The 26,970-nt window shown below is 36.9% G+C and overlaps 1 protein-coding gene and 1 pseudogene across 1 annotated transcript; one reads left to right on the top strand and one right to left on the bottom strand.

Annotated features, from left to right (window-relative positions):
* Positions 1-6,180: 6,180 nt before the first annotated feature.
* Positions 6,181-7,625, bottom strand: LOC141674621 (caffeoyl-CoA O-methyltransferase-like; annotated as a pseudogene).
* Positions 7,626-10,563: 2,938 nt separating this feature from the next.
* LOC141714375 (uncharacterized) lies at positions 10,564-25,510 on the top strand. Its single transcript, XM_074517898.1, has 2 exons — positions 10,564-10,923; positions 24,437-25,510. The coding sequence occupies exons 1-2, from the start codon at positions 10,564-10,566 to the stop codon at positions 25,508-25,510; spliced, it is 1,434 nt and encodes a 477-aa protein (XP_074373999.1).
* The last annotated feature ends 1,460 nt before the right edge of the window (positions 25,511-26,970 follow it).

Consider the following 26,970-nt stretch of genomic DNA (forward strand, 5'->3'; position numbering starts at 1 on the left):
AAGCACATATTAGGCTCATGCTATAAGCATTGCGGACATTGTTATATCATTCGCATAACCTAGCAGCTCTCCAGGATATTTGTTCATCCTTTTGAGAGAGTACATTTGTAATCAGTTTTTATCTGCTAATATAAAAACTATTAATTCTGTTGAAGGTTTGTCGAATTGATTGCATGAACTGTATTCACCCCCCTCTACAGTTGATTACGGACCTAACGAATTATTTTAGAATTGTATCATTTTTTTATGTGGACCAGATTCGAGGTCATGCCAGATTCATGGTCGTATTAGGCCAATGTGTTCCTTGGATCCAATTTATAGAGCATAGTTGTGTGCCTTGCTCGGGGTTAGTGTGTGACTGATCAGCAACCTGACCTTGGTTTTAAATTTTAAAAATGAATAACCAATTCTAATAATTGCTTAATAAGAAACTTGATTTCTTTGAGTCATTACAATTGATCACTATTTAACCTCGATTATTGTTATTATGACTTGCTGAGCTAGTTAGCTCACTCTTGCAAATCTGTTTCTGTTATTCTACAGTTACACAGGAAATAGTTGGTAGCGAGGATCCCCAGACCAGTGTGTGAGCTAGGGTTCCAAGTTGAGACGGAATAAACTAGCAGGAGTTTTACACTTCAGCTTCGAGTTCTAAATATTTGTAAGAATGTGTATTATCCAATTGTAAGTTAAACTAGTTGGGATTCGGAACGATGTAATAAAAGTTAAGGTTGTAGCTTATTTTCATACTTTAACCTGTTGCGATCCGTGGTTGTGTAAGGTAGGGTCATTGCATATATTATTTTATAAACAGGTTTATATACTGTATGTGTGTGTTTTGAATCCCAAACTTCTAACACGAATTTGGAAGGCGTCAAAGTTCGTGTTATACTGCATATATTTCTACTATAGAGATTAATATAGCGTTATTTTAATTATTGTCATTTTTTGTGAATGATATCAACTTTTTTTCATACATGTATTCAGTAATCATATATATTGGTTTCATGTACAAAATTTTATAAATTCGATAAAATATTAAAAAATATCAGTACTTAATTTCTAATGCCTCAAATTAATATGAAAGGAAGAATACATTAATTTCTATGATCAAGATAATTACTTTTCATTTTTAACATAAAATAGATCGATTCAAATCATATATTTTAGTGTGCATATAAGTTTCATTTATATATTATAATTTCTCCATATAATACTGTTAAATTATGTAGTTAAAAGAAATTGATATTAAGTGAAATTATAAAATTTCACCGTATAATTCTTGTTTTACTAATATGTCTTATAAATATAGTTATAATTATATTAATGTAATATATTACTTAATCTCTCCATATGTAAGCACATCACAGACCGCCTCCCTCCTCTGCTCTCCTACCAGGGTTTGTTCATTTTCAAGTAAATTGAGGGGCTTCCACTGTTTTTCTCCGATGGAAATCCCCAACCCCTTCATTCTCTTTTATTCTCGTTAATTTTTTTCAGTAAAAATTCAATTTTTTTTGGGTGTTTGTGTGTCTCTCCTCTTGGAGTGTGTGTTTTGTCTCTCCTCTTGGAGTGTTTTTATGTTTTTGTTTAGTCATGTTTGAGTTTATTTGATGTTGAATCTGTTGATGATAAATTTATTGATATTTATGGTGATATGCAAGGCCTGCATCGAATCTGGGGCTATGGTGATTATTGCAAGAGCTCACATTTCACAACCAAAGATTATTCATCTTTTATGAGATTACACTTTCGGCATGTCTATAGCTGGTATTCGGCATGTAGAGGGTGACTTCGGCATGTCTATAGCTGGTGTCCGACATGTAGAAAGCTGTGGTGCCGCTTCTCCAATCTCATTTTATGCGATTGGTGTTTCTGAACATTTTATGTTAGTAGTTTTTATGTGATATGGTCAGGGGCGTAGCCAGAAAACCAAGTCAGGGGGGTCGAAAAAAAATTTAACGACATATAAAATTTTAATTAACAATATCTTTTAAATACATTTTTTTTCGATTTATATTTAACAAAAATATAATTAACGGTTTATCTCTTATCTGATATATTTAACCTGTTTTGTTGAACTTAGAAAATAAATTTATGCCCCATTTTACAAGTTATATTATTAATTGGGGTCAAAAATAAAATTTAAGTGGGGTCAAAAATATTAAGTGGGATCAAAAATATTATTTTTAAGGTCAAATATAAAATATTTATATTTTATATAATAGAAAAAAGAAGACACTTAAGAGTTGAGGGGGGTGCAAGTGACCCCCTGCTCTTAATGTAGCTACGCCCCTGAATATGGTCAATTGCGATGTTGCTATTTTCAGAGATGTTGGTGCAATTTGGATCGTTTGAGATGTCTTTAGTTTGGTTTTTAGCTTCAAGAATGTTTAAATTCTATGTGTTAAACGATCAGGAAATAAATCATCTAATTATTTTGAATATGTTATTTGTTTTACCACCTGGTTGTATCGACAGTTGGGGGTTTGTCCCGACTGTACTATATTTAATTTAATGAAATCTTTCTGCATCATGTTAGTTTTACTAATATGATTATTTAATAGTAAATGGAAGCACTGGTGGACACTAACAAGTAGAAATTAATGTGAAAACAAAGTATAAATAGATTAGAAGTCAATACGTGTTAGTTGAGATTTAATTATATAAAATTTTAGTAAGTACCGAGATTTGGTAATTTTGTATTCTAATAGAACATAGTTTCGCTTATTAGTATAGATAATTGATAACCCGTGCGAAGCTGATTAAAATATCGAAATAGTATTTGTTGTGCGAAACATAGATCAGAATTAATATATTAATATGAAATATTAAATTGATATTAGCAAAAAATAATTATATAGTTAAAAGGAATTGAATCAGGTATGAAATTTTCATAATAATTTTAGTTCTGCATTATTTTACTTATTATAGACATCTAACATATTAGTTTTGTTTTAATGAAACGAATTGTATAATTATCTTATGAACGAAATATTTGATATTTTATATAATTTAATATTAATTAATTTTATTTGATAATTATCTTAGAATTTGCTTTTTAAATATAGTTTTTTTAATATTACTTAATTATTGATCAAAAAATATTTTTCAAATTAAAAATAAATAGACGCTTGGACGAATACTAACTAATATTTTATAAAGTTGAAAGAAAATATAAGTCAACTTGTGTTAGGTGAGGTGGGTAACAAAATTTGATACTTTTGTATTTTTGTACAAAATTGTTGTTGAGGTCAAAATATGTAACTATGTATAATAAGAGCTTTAAATTGATGGACCTCATCTATCTATACTCCTTATTATTAAGCGAAATAATGTATAATTTAGTGTTAAAAGTATCAAAGTATCAAAATACCAAATTTTGGTACTTACCTCGCATAAGATGACTTCTATTCTCCATAAACTTTATTTTTAACACAAATCGACTTCTATTATTTGTAAATTTTATTTTCTTTTTAGTTAATATTCATCCAATTGTCTATTTACTTTATAAAATAAAAATATTTTTTAAACGATTTGTAAATTATATTAAAAATTTATTAAGTTACGTTAAATTAAGTAAAATAACTTATATTTATTTCTAATTTTAGAAAAACTACAAACTACTAAGTAAACTACTAACACGAATTGACTTATATTATTTGTAAACTTTATTTATTTATAAATTATATGAAAAATTTATTAAGTTACGTTGATAAGTAAAATAACAAATATTTATTTAGAAAAAAAAATATATTTACTTTTAATTTGAAAAACTACTAGTTACAAAGTAAACTATTAATACAAATTGACTTCTATCCTTTGTAAACTTTATTTTATATAGTATTATTTTAAAAATAATTAAGTAATAGCAAATGACTTTAGTAACATTTATTAACTTTTAAACTGAAAATTATTGATTTAACGATTATATTTGTTACTGTCCATCAAAACGTTTATTTACTTTAAATTAAAAAATATATTTTAATAGTAACAAATTTATGGGCTGTATTTAGATTATATTAAGTAATATTAAATTAAGTTTAATAACATCTATTTACTTTTAATTTATAAATTAATTTTTATTGATAATTAAGTAATATTAAATAAACTATATTGAAAAGGCTAAATATAAGATAATTATTAAATTATATTAATTAATATTAAATTATCTAAAGAACATATATTTGGTTCATAAGATAAAAATAAAATTCGTTTCACAAAAAAAAAACTAATATATTAAATTTCTATATCAAGTAAAACAATGCAAAACTAGAATTATAGTAGGAAATTTCATAACTGATTCGATTCTTTTTAAACACATAGCTATTTTTTGCAAGTTCAATTTAATATTGATATTAATATATTAATTTTAATTCGTGTTTCACACGGATTGTGAATAATTTTATACAAATATTAATTCGATATTTTTAATTGTGGGCCCGTGTTTAGCACGGGTTATCGACTATCTATAATAATAAGGAAACCATATTTAGGTCCTAAATTTTGGTGCTCACTAGAAAATTATACAACTATTTTTAAAATTTTATATAATAAAATCTCAACTTGACAAAAATTAACTTACACTCCTGTAAATTTTATTTTCCTTCAATTTTTATTTGTTGCTGAACATCCAAACTTCAGTTTATTTTAAAATAATCACATTAATAATTTAACATGTTAGATTTATATAAGTAAATAATTAGGTGCATGCATAACTAGAACTATACGATGAAATTTTAGATTTACACTTAATTTCAATTTTCTTAATTACAAATTATTTTTAATTTTGGTCCCATACTTCGCACGGGTTACCAACTAATCTAAACTATACTATTATAAACAGAACACCCTCTATTTGCTAGTCAGTTGTTCGGTACAGTTGTTTGGTACGACAAATAATAACCGTCAGATTTAAAGTGAGAACCGTTGGATGCAATTATAAAATATTATTATATTAATATTTAAACTGATCTCATGGATTCAGGGTTCGAACCCCGTCAACAGCTTATTATATTTAAAATTTTATATTCTTTAATTTAACAATTTCTACAGGTTCAGGGCTCGGGTCCCGTGAACAATATATTATATTATATTATTTATTTTCAGTCAGGTCTCAAATTATTATAAAATATATATTATTATAACTTATCATATTTTTCAATTTATTTTTCAACTATTGAAAATTATATTATAAAATATATTAGTAAAAATTATCGAATATTAAAAGAAATCCGTGAATCGCACGAGTTATAGGCTAGTATTTTAAAAAACCCCAAACGGCCCCACTGTTCTATGTCATTTGCACAATCTATGGCTGGTCCTCGAGTTCAAAATTGCTAGTTAAATTTGGCCCAGGGGCTTTATAATTCATGCCTACATTAAACATTTGATGAAAATTTGAAATTATATATTCTGAAATTTTGTCGATCAAACTTTAATTATGGAACTTGTACAAACTTTTTGTGACAAATAAAGTTGAGAAATGATGACAAAGTTAGTGGTAGGGAAGGAGTAACAGTTTTTTTACTTTTTACTGCTCCCTCCGTCCCAAAATATTTATCCCAATTTGATTTTTTGTATCGTTCATGTTAAGTGATTGACTACTAATTTACGTCTAATTTATAAAATCAAACATAGTTATTAGTGATTTTGTTGAATTCGTATTTATGAGTATTTTAATATATAATGAATTTTTTATATTTGATACTAATACAAAATTAAAAATATTAATAATTAAAAGTGTGCATTGACAGACATGTTTGAAAATGTTTTTAGTGATGGACCAAATGCTTTCAAATAGATCATATCGAATATGGTAACGTTAAGTTAGCTTATTCAACCTAGCAATAAAAGAAATAGCTATGATTTAATTATTAATGAACCAAAATTATTTAAACGGAACACTCTTACATTGCACCATTATTTTTAAGCAAATGATCCCTCAAATTAAACCATTTATCTTGTAAACTAATGAAAACTTTTTAGATTATAAACATGGATGTATTCACTTTCACTATCCAACTCCAGATAAGGCCAGAAAATAAAGCCTGGAACTCAGTGGTTAGCACCACCAACTCCTTTTCTAAGTCATCTTAACGTTATCTGCTCTCGCAGTTCTATGGTCTAGTATATATAATATAACAACATCCTCATCGTTGAGATATAACCAGATAAAACTGATAAATTAGAAGAGGAATAAATGAACTAAACGATGAAAGTGATACAGAGCTGGCCATAAACAATCAGGTGTTAGGCTCACCAACAACAAAAACAGATGGAAAATATGGAAAATACTTGGATAAAAATACTGGCGGGCCAGTAGAATTTAAAATGAATACAAAGCACACAACATTTATTAACTGGAAGCAGATATGCCCCAGGAACACAAACAACAACAAATTGATAAATGATAATCATACAATGCGCCTGCACAAAGTGACTCCATCACCAATTGAAATCTGGGAAATCTCGATTTTGGGTCCGAAGCTAGGCTGCTGTTGAGATCGATAATAGCACGCCTGGAACCAATAAATTCGTCCAGATTGAATGTGTCAGCTACAGATTTGATGTCTTCCTCCTTCTCTGCTACTGAACCAAGCCATAATGTGTTATCATACGCGATAGCACCTCCAAGCTTCACCAGTTTAAGCAATTTTTCATGGTAATGTTTGTAGTTTGGCTTGTCAGCATCCACGAACACAAAATCGAATTGCTCTCCCTGCGTGCATTTTTTTAAAATTAATCAATGACTCCAAATTATAATGAAATCTTGAATAACAAGGATTAGTTACATTTTTGAGCAGCTCATCTAAAACTGGCAAGGCTTCTGACTCAATGTAGTTGATTTTATGCTCTACACCAGCCTCACGAATGAATGGCAAGCCAACTTCGTATGCCTCCCGACTTGGATCTACTGCTATGATCTGCCCAAATCATCCATCAACAAGGGCCTTAATAATAACCATTTGTTTTGCTTACATATATAAATATAATATACTAATTTTTTTTAGATACACTGCAAACCTTGCCATCATCAGGCAATGCAAGGGCAGTAGTTAGGAGGGAATAACCAGTGAACACTCCGATTTCCAATGTCTTTTTCGCGTTCATTAGTTTCAACAGAATGGACAGAAACATTCCTTCATCAGGAGCCACTCCCATCAGCGCCCTGTACGTAGATAAACATGCATGATAGACATCAATCTCATGCATTAAAATATATTGACACACACACAAGTACACAACAAGGTAGGATGGACTGGTTATTTACTTCCATCTATATTTTTTAAAGCTGGCTTCTCTTATTTCCTTGAGTAGTTTATGCTCCCTTCCTTTCACACTCACATCATAAATATACTGCAAACACAAATGTGAGATCAGCTCCTAACTAAATTTCAACTTAAAACAAACTAAGTATTAGAAAATAATTGCTAGGTAGACAATGTATATATTACTAAGATGTGTATCACCTGTTGTAGAGCCTCACTCTTGAGAATTGTCTTGCATACTAGTGCGTCTGCCATTGTTTGTCACTGCTTGAACTACTTGAGTTTTGGTCATATATATAAAACGAGTCACAGGCATGTATACCAATATATAGGCCATGTTTGGCTATTAGTGTTTAGCTGTTAACCGTAACGTGTTGAATTAGTTGTATACACTATTTGTCAATTTATTTTCACCATCAACAATCAGGACCAAAGTCACTTATTAACATAAGAAAAATACTAAAAATTACAAAACTTGGGAGCCCGGTATATTGCAATATTGTGAAGAGTGTATAGTATAGGTATGCATCTTTAATGTACTTCATCGCCAAATGCCCTGCACTATAGCATAAAAGGCTTTTTAAAGCCCAAATTTATGTAGTGTCACTTAATTGTCAATATGTAGGTCCTGTTATGTATTATATTGTCGGGGATTGGGTTTATTTGGTATTTTTACGCCCAAAAATTGGTATAAATAATATTCAGATTAAGATTAATAAAATGAGCAGAATCGAAGGAGAAGCGCCTGAAATCTAGGAAAAGATAAGATTGACTTTCCATAAATAGAAGGCGCGCCCTAAGAGCGCGCCCCATTGACTGAATAGCTGATTGACGGTTGTAGTTATCATGCCTCAAAGGCGCGCCCTCATGCCTAATGGGGAGGCGCGCCCAATTACTGAAGAGGGGGTGAGGAATTCCTTGAATGGATTCTTTTTCATGGTGAGCCTTAGGGCGCGCCTTAAGTAAGGAAGGCTCCTTGGACAGATTACTCGGACATGATTGCTTTGATAGACTCATGCCTTGCCTTTACTGGACAGAGTTGGGACAAGCCCTAATGGTGAGTAATTTAGGGCGCGCCCTACGATGTAGAAAGACATTGGAAAAGATCAAAGGCTGATGACACAGGGCGGCACCAACATGTAGGAATGATTGGGCGCGCCCTTAACTTCTACTTGGCACACAAATACATCTTTGACATGTTACTTGGATGAACTCTTTGGAAGATTCAAGGAAGATGGAGAATGTTATTACTAACCTATTTGATGCAGGTACTCTATTGAAGAACTCCTCCCTGTAGCACATCTACAGAAAAGGCGGTGTCCGTGGTCAGAGACCTCCAGGGGTATGCCTGGACTGAAGACCTCCTCCTGTAGTCAATGGGTGTCCTCATTGGGGATGTGAGGTGAAATTTGGTGTGTGCTTTGGGAGCTCTGTCTCTGTAGTCAACGGGTGTCCTCGTTGGGAGACTTCGGAGTATCCTGCACTTTGCACCCAAAAGCTTGGGATCACTTGTCCTGTAATCTGGTAGGGGCTCCTTATCGGGGGACAAGGATGCGTCCAACATTTGGGGTGAACCACGGCTATACCTGCGTCCGTGGACTAGAGAAACAGCCGGTAGCAAAGGGTTATCCTTGGCCAGGGAGATGCCTCATCCGTGAAGTCTCGAAGCTGCGGACGAGCCTTGGGCCTTTGTAGTTGGGCCTCATCGGCGGACATTCCTAAAGCTAGTAGAAGACGATTTCCAGTGGATTTCCTATTGGGCCTCGGGATAAGAAATCTAAGCCCGTTAGGTTTCTTGTTCCCCAAGAATTACGTGGGATTGATCCCCTTTATATAGGGGTACGTAGGCACATTGTGAGGGGTCAGAAGCGAGAGCGCAAATGAGCCACCACTAACCCTAAGCAATCTCAGCCCCCAATAATTATCACCACCAAACACTGTTCATCTTTTCCGACGAATACTGTTCATCGGATCCACCGACTACTGTTCACGTTTCCGACGTGGAACTGCCATCACAGATCTTGTTTCCGGCTACTAACCTCAAGTTTTGTTGTTCCCAAATTCCTCCGTCAACAAATTGGCGCTAGAAGGAGGGGCTAATCATGATCTGCATCTGGGAGGAAGGATGTCTCAATATCGTGATGGAAGTTTTAATGATGGAAGTTCTGAAGAAGATTCTGATCACGGCTATGAATATGAACCCTACGTTCCGCCAATGACTGATCGTCCCACGCCGGATGTTGGGGGACAGCCACCTGTGCTCATTAGCAACGCCGATTTGTTGGAATAACTGTATCGCATAGGCGATGCTTTGAATGGTTTTGATTCAAGGTTGAGCACTGTGGAGCGACGCAAGGCCAGAAGGGGTCTTCGCCGCGGTCGTGCAACTCATGCACCTGGAAAAACACCCATGACTGATAAGGATGCCTCAGTCGGCCATGGCTGCACCGAAGGAGGGCGTGTGGCGATAACCCCGCGGCGCCTGGACTATTCCAATGACACATCCCCAATCATCGAGCTAGTGGAAGAAGATGCTGATGGTCGGGAAATTTTGCGGGCGGATAACCGGGGAGCCACCCATCCGCACCGGTCTGGACGTAGTCTCGAGGAACGCAGATAGGAGGAGTCGATGCCGGAAAATCAGCAACGGGGCTTCGCAGCTTTGAAAGATCGCCTGGGGATCCGCTTGGGCGATGATGATTTAAGAATATTGTTACTTGAATGGCAGAAAGAAGCTGATCGTGGAGATGTGACGCCCCATGATACAACGCGTGTGCCCCTGAATTCCCAGGAAAATCGGGAGCGGCACCGCGACCCAACGCGTGTGCCCCTGAATTCCCAGGAAAATCGGGAGCGGCACCGCGATCATGAGAGAGCTCCTCTCCGCAGATTGCTAGATCGATATGGACGTGGGTATGGAAACGATCATTGGAGGAGGCCTCAATGGAGGGGAAGAGGTGGAGGCCGAGGAAAATACTTAGAGGGATACCATCACGACAATTACCGCGGTCACCTTGATTTCCGCTGGAATAACCGAGCAGACAGCTATAACTATGCGGAACATGATGATCACAGAGACGTAGAAAATTATGATCGTGGTACGGCTCGAGGCCGCGGCCAGGGTCAGGAAGAAAATCAAGGGAGAAATCAAGGACGAAATCCTGAAATAATTGTGATACCCGAAGACGCCCAGAATACGTACCAGTAGCAAGCCCCTCCTGGGGGGAATCAAGTGGAGGTACCTCCATTACAACCCCAAGGTCCGCAGCCTCAAATGCAGACCATTTCAGGCATGGGAACTTTCAATGTGGGAGATCTAAAAAGGATACTTAACCACCTGGAAGGCAGGGTGACGGCCACAACTGAAATCCCTTCCCCTTTCTCGGTGGCAGTAAGAGAGGCACAATTGCCGGCCGGGTATCGCAACACTACTAGCGATCTCCGTTTCCACAGAAACTCAGATCCGGTGGAATTCCTGGGTCGTTTTAATATAGAGATGGACGTGTACCAAGTCCCGGACTTGGCTCGATGCCGTTTCTTGGTGGCAACCTTTAGAGAAAGCGCCCAGCAGTGGTTTCAAAAGCTCGGGCCAGGAGTGATCACCTCATGGGATCAGATGAAAACTCTGTTCTTAACCAAGTTCCAAGCCGCGGTGAGATACGCGCCCTCTATCACAACTCTTGCCAATGTTAGTGTTAGATATATTTGATAATGTCATGGCTAATATGATTTATGTTTAGTTTTTCAGATCTTACTTAAACAGGATAAATCAGTACTTACTGGAAGTCAGGACTTAAGGATATCAGTACTTATATTATTAGGAGATAATCATCAGAAGATGGATATCAGAACTTAAGTGCTGAAGGACGTTCAGATAAGGACAGCAGCTGATTAAAGGAAAGAAGATCGAGATAAACATAAGAAGAGATATGCATGAAGAAGGAGCTCTATGAAGAATAGAATACTAGGAAGAAAAGATATATGATTGATATATTTTAGGAAGCATAATTATATTCCATATCAATTAGCAATTATCTTGTAACTGTGTAGTATATAAACACAGACATAGGGTTTACACTAAAAGTGTTATTATATTCGAGAAGATTATTCAATATAACCCTAGCAGCTCTCGTGATATTTGTTCATCACTGAGAGGTAACAGTTCCATACTGTAACAGAGTTTATTGTTTCAATAAAGTTTGCTTTCTGTTACTTGAGATATTAAAGTTCGATTTGATTGTACTTTACACTGTATTCACCCCCTCTACAGTATGTGTGACCTAACAAGTGGTATCAGAGCCTATCTGTTAACGCACATACAGTTTAAGATCCAAACACAATCATGTCTGACACAGAAACTCCAACTAAGCCTACCAAAACTGAAGAACCTCCAAAGACACAAATTCAAAGTCGGTATGAGACCATCAGAGTTCCCATACTGAGACCATCTGAATATGCCATATGGAAGGTGAGGATGACCATGTTTCTGGAAGCTACAGATCCAGAATATCTTGATAGAATCAAGGAAGGACCTCACAAACCAACCAAGCTCGCTGTTGCAGTTGCAGGTGAAGCAGCAAAGACTGTACCAAAGGAGAAGAGTGATTATACTGCTGAAGATATCGCATCAATTGCTAAGGATGCTAAGGTACGACACTTACTGTATAGTGCCATTGATAATGTAATGTCAAACAGGGTAATAAACTGCAAGACTGCAAAGGAGATATGGGATGCTCTGGAAATAAGGTGTCAGGGAACTGATACAATTAAGAAGAACAGGAAGACAATACTCACTCAAGAGTATGAACACTTTGACTCAAAGGCTAATGAGTCATTGACTGATTTATATGATAGATTTGTCAAACTCTTGAATGATCTATCACTGGTTAATAAGGAGTATGATCTTGAAGATTCAAACCTTAAATTCCTGTTAGCTCTTCCTGAATGTTGGGATTTGAAGGCAACAACAATAAGAGACAACTACAGTCTTGATGAAACAACTCTTGATGAAATTTATGGAATGCTCAAGACTCATGAACTTGAGATGGAACAAAGAAGCAAGAGGAAAGGAGAAAAGTCAAGGACAGTTGCTCTTAAAGCTGAAGAAGAATCCCCCAAGGCAGCTACCTCAAGGAAAGACAAGGGTAAAACTCTTTTCACAAAGTCTGATACTGAGTCATCAAGTTCTGAAAGTGATGATGACTCAGATTCTGAAAGCTTGCCTGAGACTAATGCTGATGAGGAGATGATGAAGCTATGTGCTCTTATGGTGAAAGGGATCACAAAGATTGCACACAGGAAGTTCAGGAAGGGAAATAAGTTTTCCAGGAAAGGCACAAGTTCTGATAAGAAGAATTTCAGAAGATCTGAGGGCAGAGGAGGAAAGTCTGATATAGGAGATTATACCAATGTCAAATGCTATAACTGTGGTGAGAAAGGCCACATATCTCCTGATTGCAAGAAAGTGAAGGGTGACAAAGGCAAGGCTCTTGTCACAAAGAAGAAAAGCTGGACAGACACCTCAGACTCTGAAAGTGAGGAGAACTATGCTTTGATGGCAAATGCTGATAAAGCAAGTGCTGAGAGCAGTTTTGAAGCTGCTGAAACAAAGGTACCTCGGACTACTTATGCTTTTCATACTGATGATATTAATGAGTTGAGAAGATATGTTAAAACCATATTTGTTAGTTATAGAGATCAAACTTTAACATGTGAAAGATTAACTTCTGAAAATCTTGCTTTTAAGAAAAGAAATGATTTCTTAGAAAAAGAGTTAGTTATGTTCCATCAAACTCAGAAGGATAGAGATGATGCTTTTTATGTTAGGGATGAAGTGCTAAAAATGAATGAATATCTAAAAACTGAGTTAGAAAAGGAAAGAGAGATTATCAGGACTTGGACTAACTCTGGCAGATCAACTCAAAATTTGCTAAGTAGTGAAAATTGGAAAGAGGGCTTAGGTTATGGAGAGGATAAGAATTATAAAGGAACTGTAGAAATTAAGCCTGTTGTTAAGAAAAAGCCAAAGTTAAAACCTGTTAAGTTTGTAACTGTAAAGTCTGATAATGAGAAATCAGAAGTTAAAGAGGGATTAACTTCTGACAAACTATAACATGAAAAGACAGCTGAAGTTAACATGGGCTTAATGACTAAGAAGCAGCTTAAGCATAAGCTGAAAGATGTTAAGAATGCAAACAAGGAAAAATCACCTAGGAAAAATAGGAATGGAAAGGAAGGTGTGAGTAAAAGCAATGATTATAAGCCTGTTCCTGAAGCTCCTAGGAAAATATGTCATAACTGTGGAAGTTCTAACCATCTGGCTTCTTTTTGCAGGAAAAACAAGAACATAAACTCCTTACCTTCAAAGTCAGGAGTTAAGAGTCAGTCTGTTAGATATAAGCCACAAAATCCTTGTTTTCATTATGGTAGTTTATGGCATTCCATTTATACTTGTAAGGAATATCATAGTTTGTACTATGATTATTATCAAATAAAACCTTCTTTAAAGAAAGTTTCCATTGTTCCTTCTAGTGTAAATTCTGATTCAAAGTCTGATAGTGTAAATTCTGATAAGAAAAATGTTAACATAAACTCTGATGCTAAATCCGCTGCAAATGTTAACAAACTTGATAAGGCCAAAGGATCCAAGCAAGTCTGGGTCCTTAAAACTAATCATTAGTGGTATTTGTGATTGCAAGGCAACAAGAAAAATATCCTAGTTCTGGACAGTGGATGTTCAGGACATATGACTGGAAATAAAGCCCTGCTATCAGACTTTGTGGAGAAAGCTGGCCCAAGTATTTCTTATGGAGATGGCAACATTGGAAAAATATTGGGATATGGCAATATCAATCTTGGGAATGTCATCATTAAAGAAGTAGCTCTAGTCTCAGGACTTAAACACAATCTGCTGAGTATAAGTCAAATCTGTGACAGAGGTTATCATGTTGATTTCTTTGAAGAACACTGTGAAGTTGTGAGTAAATCTAAAGGAAAAGTTGTTCTGAAAGGATACAGGCGTGGTAACATTTATGAAGCCAAGCTTTCAACAAGTACTGATGGTTCTGCAATCTGTCTGATGAGTAGATCATCAATTGAAGAAAGCTGGAATTAGCACAAGAAACTCTCTCATTTAAATTTCAACAATATAAATGAACTAGTCAAGAAAGATCTTGTGAGAGGACTGCCAAAGTCAGTATTTGCTCCTGATGGCCTTTGTGATTCTTGTCAGAAGGCCAAACAAAGAAAATCTTCATTCAAGAGCAAGACTGAATCATCAATTCTTGAGCCTTATCATCTACTACATGTTGATCTATTTGGTCCAGTAAATATCATGTCTATTGCAAAGAAGAAATATGCCTTGGTCATAGTAGATGAGTTCACTAGATACACATGGGTGTATTTCTTGCACACAAAAAGTGAAACTGCATCTATCTTGATTGATCATGTCAAACAACTGGATAAATTGGTCAAAGACTCTGTGAAAACCATAAGGAGTGATAATGGCACTGAGTTCAAGAATTTGATAATGGAAGAGTTCTGCAAAAACCATGGAATTAAGCAGGAATTCTCTGCTCCTGGAACTCCACAGCAAAATGGAGTTGTTGAAAGAAAGAATAGAACTCTCATTGAAGCTGCACGTACAATGCTTGAAGAAGCAAAGCTTCCAACCTATTTCTGGGCTGAAGCTGTGCAGACTGCTTGTTTTACTCAAAATGCAACACTCATTAACAAGAAAGGAAAGACACCATATGAGATGGTAAAGAAAAAAAAAGCCAAATCTGAAGTATTTTCATGTATTTGGATGCAAGTGTTTTGTTCTCAAGACTCATCCTGAACAGCTATCCAAATTTGATCTAAAAGCTGATGAAGGAATCTTTGTTGGATATCCACTTTCCACAAAAGCCTTCAGAGTCTATAATCTGAGAACAAGAGTGGTCATGAAATCTATCAATGTCTCTTTTGATGACAAGAAGATTACCGGACTTGAAGATTTTATTGATCATGATCAGCTGAGATTTGCAAATGAAGACTCAAATTCTGATACTGAAAATCCTAACAATCTAAGTCCTGATACTATAAACTCTGATGGATTAAACATTGATGTTATTGAAACTGTGGTAACTACGCCAAAGGAAGATGCATCTATGCTGGGGGAGCATACTCAAGATCTTACCACATCTCAAGAAGCATCAGAACATACATCTGGCTCTTCAAGTTCTGATTCGTCAAGTTCTGATAAGCCAAGTTCTGATAGTTCTGAAAATATAAATTCTGAAGAATCCAACTCAGAGAGCATAGTTTCAGGGGGAGCATCAGAAAATGAAAATGAAGACATCATGGATCATGGGGGAGCATCCAGTTCTAGAGAAAACTTTCCATCTGCAAGGAAGTGGACTAAATCACCTACACCTGATTTGATAATTGGAAATCCTGATGCAGGTGTCAGAACTAGAACAGGTACTTCAAATGAATGTCTTTACAATTCTTTTCTTTCTCAGACTGAGCCAAAAAAGTGGAAGAAGCTCTTCAAGATGCTGATTGGGTGCAAGCAATGCAGGAAGAGTTAAATGAATTTGAAAGAAACAAAGTCTGGACCCTAGTGCCAAGACCAAAGAATAGATCTGTTGTTGGTACAAAGTGGGTATTCAGAAACAAAACAGACAGTGATGGCATAATTACAAGAAATAAAGCAAGGCTGGTTGCAAAAGGATATTCTCAACAGGAGGGAATTGATTATGATGAAACATTTGCACCAGTTGCTAGGTTAGAAGCCATAAGGATATTTTTGGCTTATGCTGCTCACAAAAAGTTTACTGTCTTTCAAATGGATGTGAAAAGTGCTTTTCTCAATGGAGAATTGGAAGAGGAAGTATATGTTGAACAACCTCCAGGCTTTGTAGATTCCAAATATCCAAATTATGTCTACAGGCTAGATAAAGCATTTTATGGACTTAAGCAAGCTCCTAGAGCATGGTATGAGACTTTAGCTCAATTTCTTCTGGAAAGTGGATTTAACAGAGGAACAATAGACAAAACACTGTTCTACCTCAACCATGGAAAGGACTTACTTCTGGTCCAGATCTATGTTGATGATATCATTTTTGGATCTACAAATGACAAACTTTGCAAGAAGTTTGCCAAACTGATGCAGTCAAGGTATCAGATGAGTATGATGGGGGAACTTAGCTACTTTCTGGGTCTTCAAGTCAAGCAGAATGAAGAAGGCACCTTTATTTGTCAAACTAAGTACACCAGAAACTTGCTGAAGAAATTTGGAATGCAAGATTGTTCAAGTGCATCCACTCCCATGGCCACTGCAACAAAACTGGATAAGGATACTGGTAAATCAGTAGATATTACTGATTACAGAGGTATTATTGGCTATCTACTCTATCTAACTGCTAGTAGACCTAATATCATTTATGCTACCTATCTTTGTGCAAGATTTCAAGCAGATCCAAGAGAACCTCACTTAACAGCTGTGAAAAGAATTTTCAAGTGTCTTAAAGGAACAGCTGATCTGGGATTGTGGTATCCCAGAGAATCAGATTTTAAACTAATAGGTTACTCAGATGCAGATTTTGCAGGTTGCAAAATTGACAGGAAAAGCACAAGTGGAAGCTGCCAATTTCTTGGAGGCAGATTGGTTTCTTGGTTTAGCAAGAAACAAAAGTCAATTTCCACATCAACTGCAGAAGCAGAGTATATTGCTGTAGGAAGCTGTTGTGCACAGATTCTTTGGATGAAGAATCATTTACTGGACTATGGGTTAACATATTTCAAAATCCCTATTTACTGTGATAATCAAAGTGCTATTGCTATGACAGGTAATCCAGTTCAACACTCTATGACAAAGCACATCAGCATCAGGTACCACTTCATCAGGGAACATGTGGATGAAGGTACAATGGAATTGCACTTTATTCCAACAGATCAACAACTAGCAGATATCTTCACAAAACCATTGTGTGAAGCTACTTTTACAAGATTGGTAAATGAACTTGGAATGGTTTCAGGTTCTTTCTCTAAATCTGCTTAATTTTGTTCTGATGCATCAGACTTTATGATCAGTATTTACAGAATTTACTCTCCTTGTGTATTCTGTGCTTAATTGAAAAATGTGCTTAAGTACTGACTGTTGTCTGATATATGTTTCTAAACTCTAAAAATGATATGCCTGTTTGTGTACCTATTCAATCCTATGAGGATAATTGTGCTAGATGCTGACCTAGTAGTCTTCAATAAACAAGGGATCCCATGTTAGAAGTAATTATTTCTGTGGAAATTCATTGACACAAGCAAATTCTGATATTAAGCTTAGTTGAGTTTACTTTGTCTATCTTATTACTAAGTCACAAACTAGAATATTGCTTCTCATCTGTTGAGTTCTGATGCTAGTAAATCTGTTTGGATGTACTAAGTGCTGATAAACCTCACTTATCAAAAGAAAAAGAAAAAGAATCAAGGATTAATATTCAGGTACTCCTTTGAGATCTAGAGTACAAATGTGGAAGGAACGACCCAAGTGCATTGCTGGTATTAAGTAAATATGTATCAGAAAAGCAAAATATTTTCTTGGTGACTTTTCACACTCTATGATTACTGGAGAAATACTCTGATAATAGCATAAATTCTGATAAGCAGTCGTGACTCACTTACACTGAGAAGCCACTGTAAAATGGAATTTAAAAAGATGCACAAAATTAGCACAAAATAGTTGAGGTGGACTTCAACATGAACTCATTCAACTGTAGGTTTCAGAATAATGACAGGTTTTTAGTAAAGTTTTAGTTATGCCTTATTTCTAAGATGTACTGAAGTGAATCAGACTTTACTCTTTGTCTGATATTTGGCTTAATGCACACACTAAACACTCCATATGAATGATGAAAATTACTGTGGTGATCTATGTTATTTTAGATGAACAATTATTGTGTCACATTGCACAAATTCTGAGGACAAGTTCTGATTGCATGTTCTGCTGATTAAGTTCTGAAGAATCTAAATCAGAAGTTGTGTGAGGACTTACTAATATAGGCATTCATTTTTTGAGTTAAGAAATTATGTTCTGATGACTGTTAAGTTCTGATATAAGTTTAAGTTCTGATATAAGTCTAAGTTCTGATATTAAATTCTGATTCTTTACTTGAGTTATTTGTGGATAAAATTTAAAAACAGTCTCAGTTTAAACTAGAATATGTTGAAGTGGAAGATTAACAGTCACTATATTTAGGGATAGTGGTACTCGTACATGCACAGTCAATTTTTACTTGCTACTTGTGCGCATTAAACCATGTTTTACATTTCCAATGACTGTTTTTCTTTTTCCAAGTCCGGGGAGACGAGATAGAATTAATTCTACCTGTCAGTATTAAATTTCTTTGCGTCTCCTGGCATTCTCTTGCCTATATAAACAACCACTTCACATCAGCCTTCCCATCAAATCTTTTATCACAAACTCACCTTCATAAACTCTCTATAAAAAACAACATGGTCAATTACAATATGTTTTTGAACTATGAAACATTTAACATGGAGCTGAGCTGTGCCGATTGGCAGCAAGAATGGCACGTTACTGCCATTCCTGATGAGATATGGGACTCCGTTCCCCAGGAGGTACTTACCCACCTCCTGTTCTTCTACATGGACTACCATCGCCATCTGGAGCGATTGGAGGAGGAAAGGCCGGAAGCTCTCTGCCAGCAAGAGCGAATCATTCGACTCGCTATTCTGTTTGTCGAGAGTAGGAAGAAGAAATGATTTATTTTCTTCTTCCTATTTTTCTTCATCGTCAGCCTTGCCCTACTTCTTGAGCTAGGACAAAGGCTGTTGACGTTAGGTTTAGCAGCTTAGGGCAATCTTGTAAAAGTTTTGATGTAATTTAAATTTCATGAATGTATTCTCTTGATATATTAATGAAATTTGTTTTTTTATCAAGATCTTGTCTCTGAGATATTTTGTAATGCATTGATAAATCCTGATAAATATGCATATTCTGTTGACCATATAAATTTTGTTTTAAATTAAGTTCTGATTTTACTTTATCAGTACTTGCTTATCTGATTTATTTTGGTCATTTTCACTAGAATTTTTTTTCCTCAGAATATTGGTGTTGCAGTAAAATTGAATAAGTGGGAACAGTTTCAATTTTGAATTAAAACTGATTTACCTTGATTAATGGATTAACTGGGTAAGTGGAACGGTTTTTCCTTGAAAAACTGCAAGTGGGTAAGTAATGATTACTGTTTTCTCGTGCCCATTAACTATTCGTTTTTAATGCATGTCTGACAGGTGTCCAACGGTTACATTTTTTTCCAAAAGTATAAGTAAGACAGAGAGAGGATTTCTTAATCTTTTATTCACTTTTATACTTTTCTCTCTATTTGCTTTTACTCTCTTTCTTCCTCTAACGTTGGTTTTTCATATAGACATTCTATCAAACACCTAACAGGCACTTATAAATCTCGATTAATTTCATGGCACCTAAGGATTTAATCATTGATGGAGCTAAATTTGTTCCAAACAACTATGCTGCAATTCTTGCTAATGCTGAAGCTCCGTCTGAGTTGTATTTTGTGCAAGATCTTCTTGCATATAGTGACATTGGGTATGCATTGACCCAACCCTCAGTCTTCTCAAGCCAACAAGTTCTGACACTTTGGAGGACTGGAAACTTTGATAATGGTGGTCAAAATGGTACTCCTAGTATTGTTTTCGAAGTGGGTGATTCTCCATATACAGTCAATCCTGGAACAATACGCAAGGCTCTACATCTACCAGAAGGATGTACTTTTTCAACTCCAAAGGAATCAGCTCTTCAGGAGTTAATGGCCAGTTTGGGGTATGAGCAGAGTTTGGCCAAGCTTGGGCAGTTGAAACGGGCTCATATCAGGAGGGAATGGAGCTTCTTCTTTGACTGCATCACTAAAGCTTTTGGGAACAAGTGTTCAAATTTTGATGTCATCCCCATAATGAGTCAGCACATCGGGTATGCCATTATTAACCAAACTCATTTTGATTTTGCAACTGCTATAATAGGTTTTATTGGGGATAGGATGACAGAGGATATGAATGTTGTCTACTTTGCTAGATTCTGTCAACTTATATATACTTTTTGTACTGATGAACCTCAACTAGCCAGTACCTTAACTCCACCTTTCAAAGTTGCAAAACGCTACTTTAATGACTTAGTAAATGCTGACACTAAGAAACAAGTGGTTAGATCTTTACAGATTCCTCAGTCTGTAAAACAGATCTTAGTAAATGCTGATCCTGAATCCTATAGATCTGTTTATCCTGATGTCCAACCAACAACCACCTCCCAAACAACACAACAACCATCAGAATATACCACCCATACTACTCAACCAACTCTCAGGCAATATCTCAAATCATATCTCACCACTTCACAGAAAGTTCAATCTTCATCCTCAGAACCTCCTGTGAAGCTTTCATCTTCCAAGCCTAAGAGGACAAAGACTGTTCCTCAAACACCTCAAAAGAGAAGGAGGATTACTTTGAGAGATGAATCTGATAGTGAGGAACAGGTTCCTACTTCAGAACCTGTTGTTAAAGAAGCTTAGAAAGTGACTTCTCAGAAGGATTCTGGAATTGGGGGATCTAAGCTTCTCAAAAGGCTTAGAAGAATGACTGTTGCTGAAACTTCCAAGGAATCCGTATCTTCAAAGAGATACAAGAAACAGAGGGCAAAAAGGCCAGTTTCAGATGATGAAGAAGCAGCAGCTAAGGAAGGAGATCAGGAATCTCTGATCTCACAAGAAAAGGAATCTGCTACAGTCACTACTTCTCCATCAACTCCAACTCAGGAAGCTGTTACTGAAAAGGCCAACACACCATCTGTGTCTCCTGTTCAAAAGTCTGTATCTCCTGTTAATACAGACACAAGTGCTGATATAGATATCCAGACCTTGGTTGTGCCTGAAATAATTTGTTTAGAAGCTCCAACAACAACTAATCCATCAACAATACATGTAACTGATGCTGCTCAAACTCCTGAATTATCTACTACACCTTCTCTGCATCTAGATGCTGATGATCAGAATATAGGTGAGTATCAGGATATGGCTGTTGATCAGAACTTGGAACCAGATCAGTAATTAGAGGATGCTGACGCCTCCATTGCTACTCACACTGTTGTTTTATCAGAAGATACTGATTCTGTAAGTTCTGATGCTGCAAATGCTGGAGATACTGGTGATGCTGCTCCAAATGCAGATGCTGATGAAGCAGGTCCTTCAGGACATGCCCCTCAACAAACTGTTCTTAAAACTGAACTTGTTAAGAAGTTTGTTACAAGAGAAGCACCAGTGCCTTGGAGTGAAACTCCTGCAGGACAGGAGTGGACTAAGGAATGGAATTCAGTCACCTGTGCTCCATCTGCAAAGCATCTGGCTGAGCACTTGACAAAAGCTGATGAGATGTTAAATTCTGATGATTTCAAAACACAGCTTAGAGTCACTACATTGAGTACTAAACATTTACAAGGTCTCCATTCAACTACTCATGCAGAGCTACACAAGATTCAGGAAGAATTCATCAAACAAGGACAAGTTCAAAAGATTGATAAGAAAAAGTTCTTCCAATCTACCTTTGACAGGATTGCTTATATTGAGAAGACTCAAGAGACTCAACAAGCTCAGATTGATGATATTCTGACAAATTAATCTTCTCAGCAATCACAACTTAATGAAATCCAAGCCTCAGTGGAATTGCTTGTCTCTCTTCTATTACCTGCTGATGCCAAAAAGGGGGAGAAAGTAATTAAGTCCAAATGCAAGACTGATAAGACACTGAAAGGGAAGGATGATGAAAAGGATGATCAAGAAAACTCGGGAATGGGTAGAGGTCATAGTCAAGGTAGAGGTTTCTCATCAAGAAAAGCTGAAATCACAAGTCTCAGGACAAGTTCTGATACTGGGAAAAGAATTAGTTCTGCTACTGGTAAAAGGATAAGTTCTGATGAACTTTTAGATCTTGATGAAGAAATGTCAAGACAGTTATTTCTTCAGGAAAATCTAGGAATGGAATTGGAGAGTTTAATGGAAGAAGAAGCCAGACTTAAAACAGAGAAATTCACATCTAAATCTGAAGCTTCTGGTAAAAAGACACTTCCAAAACTCAAAGGCATTGTGATAAAAGAAAGGACAAATACTGAAGCAACATTGGCTAAATCACAACTGCAGATAGATCTAAGATCCAAGGGTAAAGAAAAGGTTGGTGAACCTATCAAGGTTTATGTGCCTCCTGAGAATGAAGAAATCACTGATGAAAAAGATGATCTTGCTCTGACTTCAAGAAAAGTTCTTAAAACAACCTCTGACATGGCTCAAGTTGTTCAGAGTCAAGAGACTGTAAGTTATGATATTTTAAAGAAGCAAGTAACCTCTGACACAGCTCAAGTTAACTTGATATCAGAAGATAGATCAAAGAAACTCCTACCAGGATTCACTAAAGCAAAACGGACTCAATCTTTGAAGACTGCTGCAAGTGGTTTTGAAACAAGAGTAGTTACTGGAAAGGAAGTAAGAGATAAAACTGGATTGGGAAGTGCTGATGAAAGAAGAATACAGAACACTACCAATGATCCAACTTCCTTGAGTGAACCAGGTATTGGAGCAACTCCTGAGAGATTGAATCAACTGGAATCTGTACACATGGTTTACAATACCTACTTGAAAGAACATATCTTGTTGTACTTCATGACAGATGGTAGGGTTTATCATATAAGGAAAAATGCCATTCCATTGAAGTATTTTGAAGAATTGGAGCATGTACTATTCTTACTTCAAGTGGATGACAGATTGACAGGAAGTGCTGCAAACTATTTGAAGGATCAGATTCAGAGACATAAAAGGCTTTATTATGTTAAGTCTGACAGCACATATGTTCCAAAGTACAGAGATCGCAAGGGTGATATAGTTGAAATGAAGCCCAACACTACTAAGATTATAACTACCTTTCTGGGTTACAGGGCTGTGGAATTCAATCTTGAGTCTGATAAGGCATATTTGATCAGACTGGATCAGGATATAAGAAAAGCTAAGATTAATGATCTCAGGGCTGCAATCTTTCAAATTGGTGAAGATACTGCAGAGCTTAAAGATGCTAAAAGGAGGATGATTGATGAACTTAGATATGCTGAGAGATGTTTGTTGAAGAACTATCTCAGAACAACTCCTGACATCAAAGAGGTCAGAAGATGAAGCCAAGCCAAGATCTACAACTGATTAAATTCTGATATTTGTACAGACTGAAGCTGTTATCAGAAGTTAAATATTGGTAAAGCTTTAAGGACTGTAAGTTATAGTTATCTTGTCTAATTCTTATGTATTTGTACTTAATGTTTTTTGACATCATCAAATATTTATTGAACTTGTATATTATGCTAATTTACAAGTTGGGGGAGATTGTTAGATATATTTGATAATGTCATGGCTAATATGATTTATGTTTAGTTTTTCAGATCTTACTTAAACAGGATAAATCAGTACTTACTCGAAGTCAGGACTTAAGGATATCAGTACTTATATTATCAGGAGATAATCATCAGAAGATGGATATCAGAACTTAAGTGCTGAAGGACGTTCAGATAAGGACAGCAGCTGATTAAAGGAAAGAAGATCGAGATAAACATAAGAAGAGATATGCATGAAGAAGGAGTTCTATGAAGAATATAATACTTGGAAGAAAAGATATCTGATTGATATATTTTAGGAAGCAGAATTATATTCCATATCAATTAGCGATTATCTTGTAACTGTGTAGTATATAAACACGGACATAGCGTTTACACTAAAAGTGTTATTATATTCGAGAAGATAATTCAATATAACCCTAGAAGTTCTCGTGATATTTGTTCATCACTAAGAGGTAACAGTTCCATACTGTAACAGAGTTTATTGTTTCAATAAAGTTTGTTTTCTGTTACTTGAGATATTAAAGTTCGATTTGATTGTACTTTACACTGTATTCACCCCCTCTACAGTGTGTGTGACCTAACAGTTAGGCAAAGAGAAAATGAAAGCTTGACATCGTACTTTAAAAGGTTTAACGCTGAATCTACTAGCGTGAGGGGGGCATCAGACGAAGCCCTAAAAAGCTTCTTGATCGCAGGATTAAGGGTTGGCTCGGACTTTTGGTAGCACTTGCAAGGGAAAGACCCGGCAACTCTAGCAGATGTCTTCGCTTTGGCAGAATCTTTTAAAGCTATAGAACAATCTCTGGCAGAGGTGCAACCGACTTCACAGTCAAGTCAGAGAAGCAATGAAAGGAAGAGGGATAGGTCTCCAAGCCCAAGGTACAAAAGAAGTAGTCGAAGCCCAGACCGGGTAAATACTGCAAGCACGAGGAGGGGATGGAGTCCTCCCTCAAACTATGACTACAGGACAGGCCGATACACGCCTTTGGTCGCATCTATCGAGCATATCTACGAAGTAAACAAAAATAAAGGGCTATTTAGAAAACCTGAAGCTTTATCATCATGGAAAAACAAAGACAAGAAAAAATATTGCGAATACCATGAATCATCTGGACATAACACGCATGAGTGCCGACATTCAAAAGATGAAATTGAAGCGCTTATCAAGGAAGGATACCTTGGAGAATGGGTAGTCAAGGAAGTAAGGAAGCACAAGGATGACAGAGTGAAGGAAGAGGAAAGGCGAGCCCCGCGCGGGTCGAACAATGATACCCTGGAGGAAAATAAATTTGTCAGGGATGACAGTATCCGAACAATCTACGGGGGAGATCCCGGGATGGAATGCAGCAACCGAGACTTGGCAAGATACGCTAGGGAAGCCCGGTTCAGGCCTCTCACGGACATTCATAGGGTGGAAACTCGGCCACCCAAAGTATTTAAAGGTGAGTCCATGGATATCACTTTCAGAGAAGTGGATGCCCGATGGGTACATCATCCCCACAATGATGCGCTGGTTATTTCCATCCAGATCGGAACCAAGAATGTCCATAGAGCCTTCGTGGATAATGGAAGCTCGACAAATATCCTCTACTACAGTACCTTCAAGAAAATGGGACTACCTGATCAGGATATGTCGGGGGAAGGCTCGTGGGTCTATGGCTTTTCAGGCGCAGGAGTTAGAGTCATGGGATCGACTCAGCTGCCATGTACTTTGGGGGAAAGCCCATTTTCGGTAACGAAGATGCTTGAATTTAAGGTCCTGAATCAAGAATCGTCCCACAACGTGTTGTTGGGATGACCTTTTCTGCGGGAGATGAGGGTTATCACCTCAATCCACCACCTAACCATCAAATTTCCAACGCCAAATGGGGTGGGGAGTATAAAGAGTTCTCAGTATGACTCTCGGGAGTGCTACAGGAAAGCCATGAGAGGCTTTAGAAAAGACTCCCACGCCGAAGATACTTCGGATGTAGATCATGAATAAAGCATTGAGCAACCAATCGAGGAAATCCGAGTCCACTATTATGTTGAGCAAGAAGATGAGCATCCCTCCGGGTTGCCCCCAACAATGTTGTACTTGGAAGACACAATCAGAATTGAGATGTTGGAAGAAGAGGAGGCAATGGACACCATAGTCCAAACAGATTTCAATGGGGAACGGTTAGAAGGGAGATTCGATGTCTTGCAAATCCTCGAACAGGATGATGCCCTTCCCCCTGAAGGAGCACCCTTACCCGCAAAACATACCAAGGAAGTTGATGCCCCTGCTATGCAAGGCGCGCCTTCTAAAGAAGTTGACGCTCCTCCTAAAGAGGATGCGCCTTCTCTACAAGACAATGAAATCCATGATTCGCCTGACCTGGATCCCCGGATACCATTACCAACGGAAAAGATGGGGCCAGCAGAAGATACGATCGAAATCCCTGTCGATAAAAAAGATCCGAGTAAGGTTTTGAGAATAGGATCCCAGTTGGCACCAAGGTTGAAGGAGGGTCTTTCAATATTTCTTTTGGCGAACCTTGATGCATTTACATGGAGCCATTCTGATATGGTAGGCATTGATCCAGAGATAATGTGCCACCGATTGAATATCATCCCCACGCATAAAGGGGTTCGACAAAAATGAAGAGCCGTAAGCGGAGAAAGAGCTGTAGCCCTAACAGAGGAAGTAGATAGGCTCCTGGACGTCGGACTAATCCGGGAATTTTTCTACCCAGAATGGCTAGCAAACCCGGTGTTGGTAAAAAAGCCCAACGGCAAATGGAGAACATGCGTGGATTTCACCGATCTGAATAAGGCGTGCCCGAAAGATAATTTTCCCCTACCAAGAATTGATCAGTTGGTCGACGCCACAGCAGGACATGCTTTGCTCAGCTTCATGGACGCATACTCCGGGTATAACCAAATCCTTATGTATGAGCCTGACCAGGAGCACACCTCTTTCATCACTGATAGAGGGCTCTACTGCTATATCGGAATGCCATTTGGTCTGATCAACGCCGGTGCCACTTATCAAAGATTGGTAAACAAAATGTTCAAGAAGCAGATTGGGAAGACGATGGAAGCGTATGTGGATGACATGCTCGTAAAATCGAAAAAGGCAAAAGACCACATCGCCGGCTTAGCTGAAATGTTCCATAATCTGAGAAAATATAAGATGAAACTAAACCCGCAGAAGTGTGTGTTCGGTGTGGAGTCGAGGAAATTCTTGGGATTCATGGTCAACCACCGGGGGATTGAGGCAAACCCGGCAAAAAT

This window comes from Apium graveolens, chromosome 1, assembly GCF_009905375.1.
Source record: "Apium graveolens cultivar Ventura chromosome 1, ASM990537v1, whole genome shotgun sequence".
Classification (NCBI taxonomy): Eukaryota; Viridiplantae; Streptophyta; class Magnoliopsida; order Apiales; family Apiaceae; genus Apium; species Apium graveolens.

Excerpts from the sequence above, each read along its gene's own strand:
- LOC141714375 (XM_074517898.1), top strand. The coding sequence starts at position 10,564 with ATGGGAACTTTCAATGTGGGAGATCTAAAAAGGATACTTAACCACCTG. Across the intron at positions 10,924-24,436 it reads TAACCAAGTTCCAAGCCGCG|CACTTGCAAGGGAAAGACCC; the intron begins GTGAGATACGCG and ends GACTTTTGGTAG.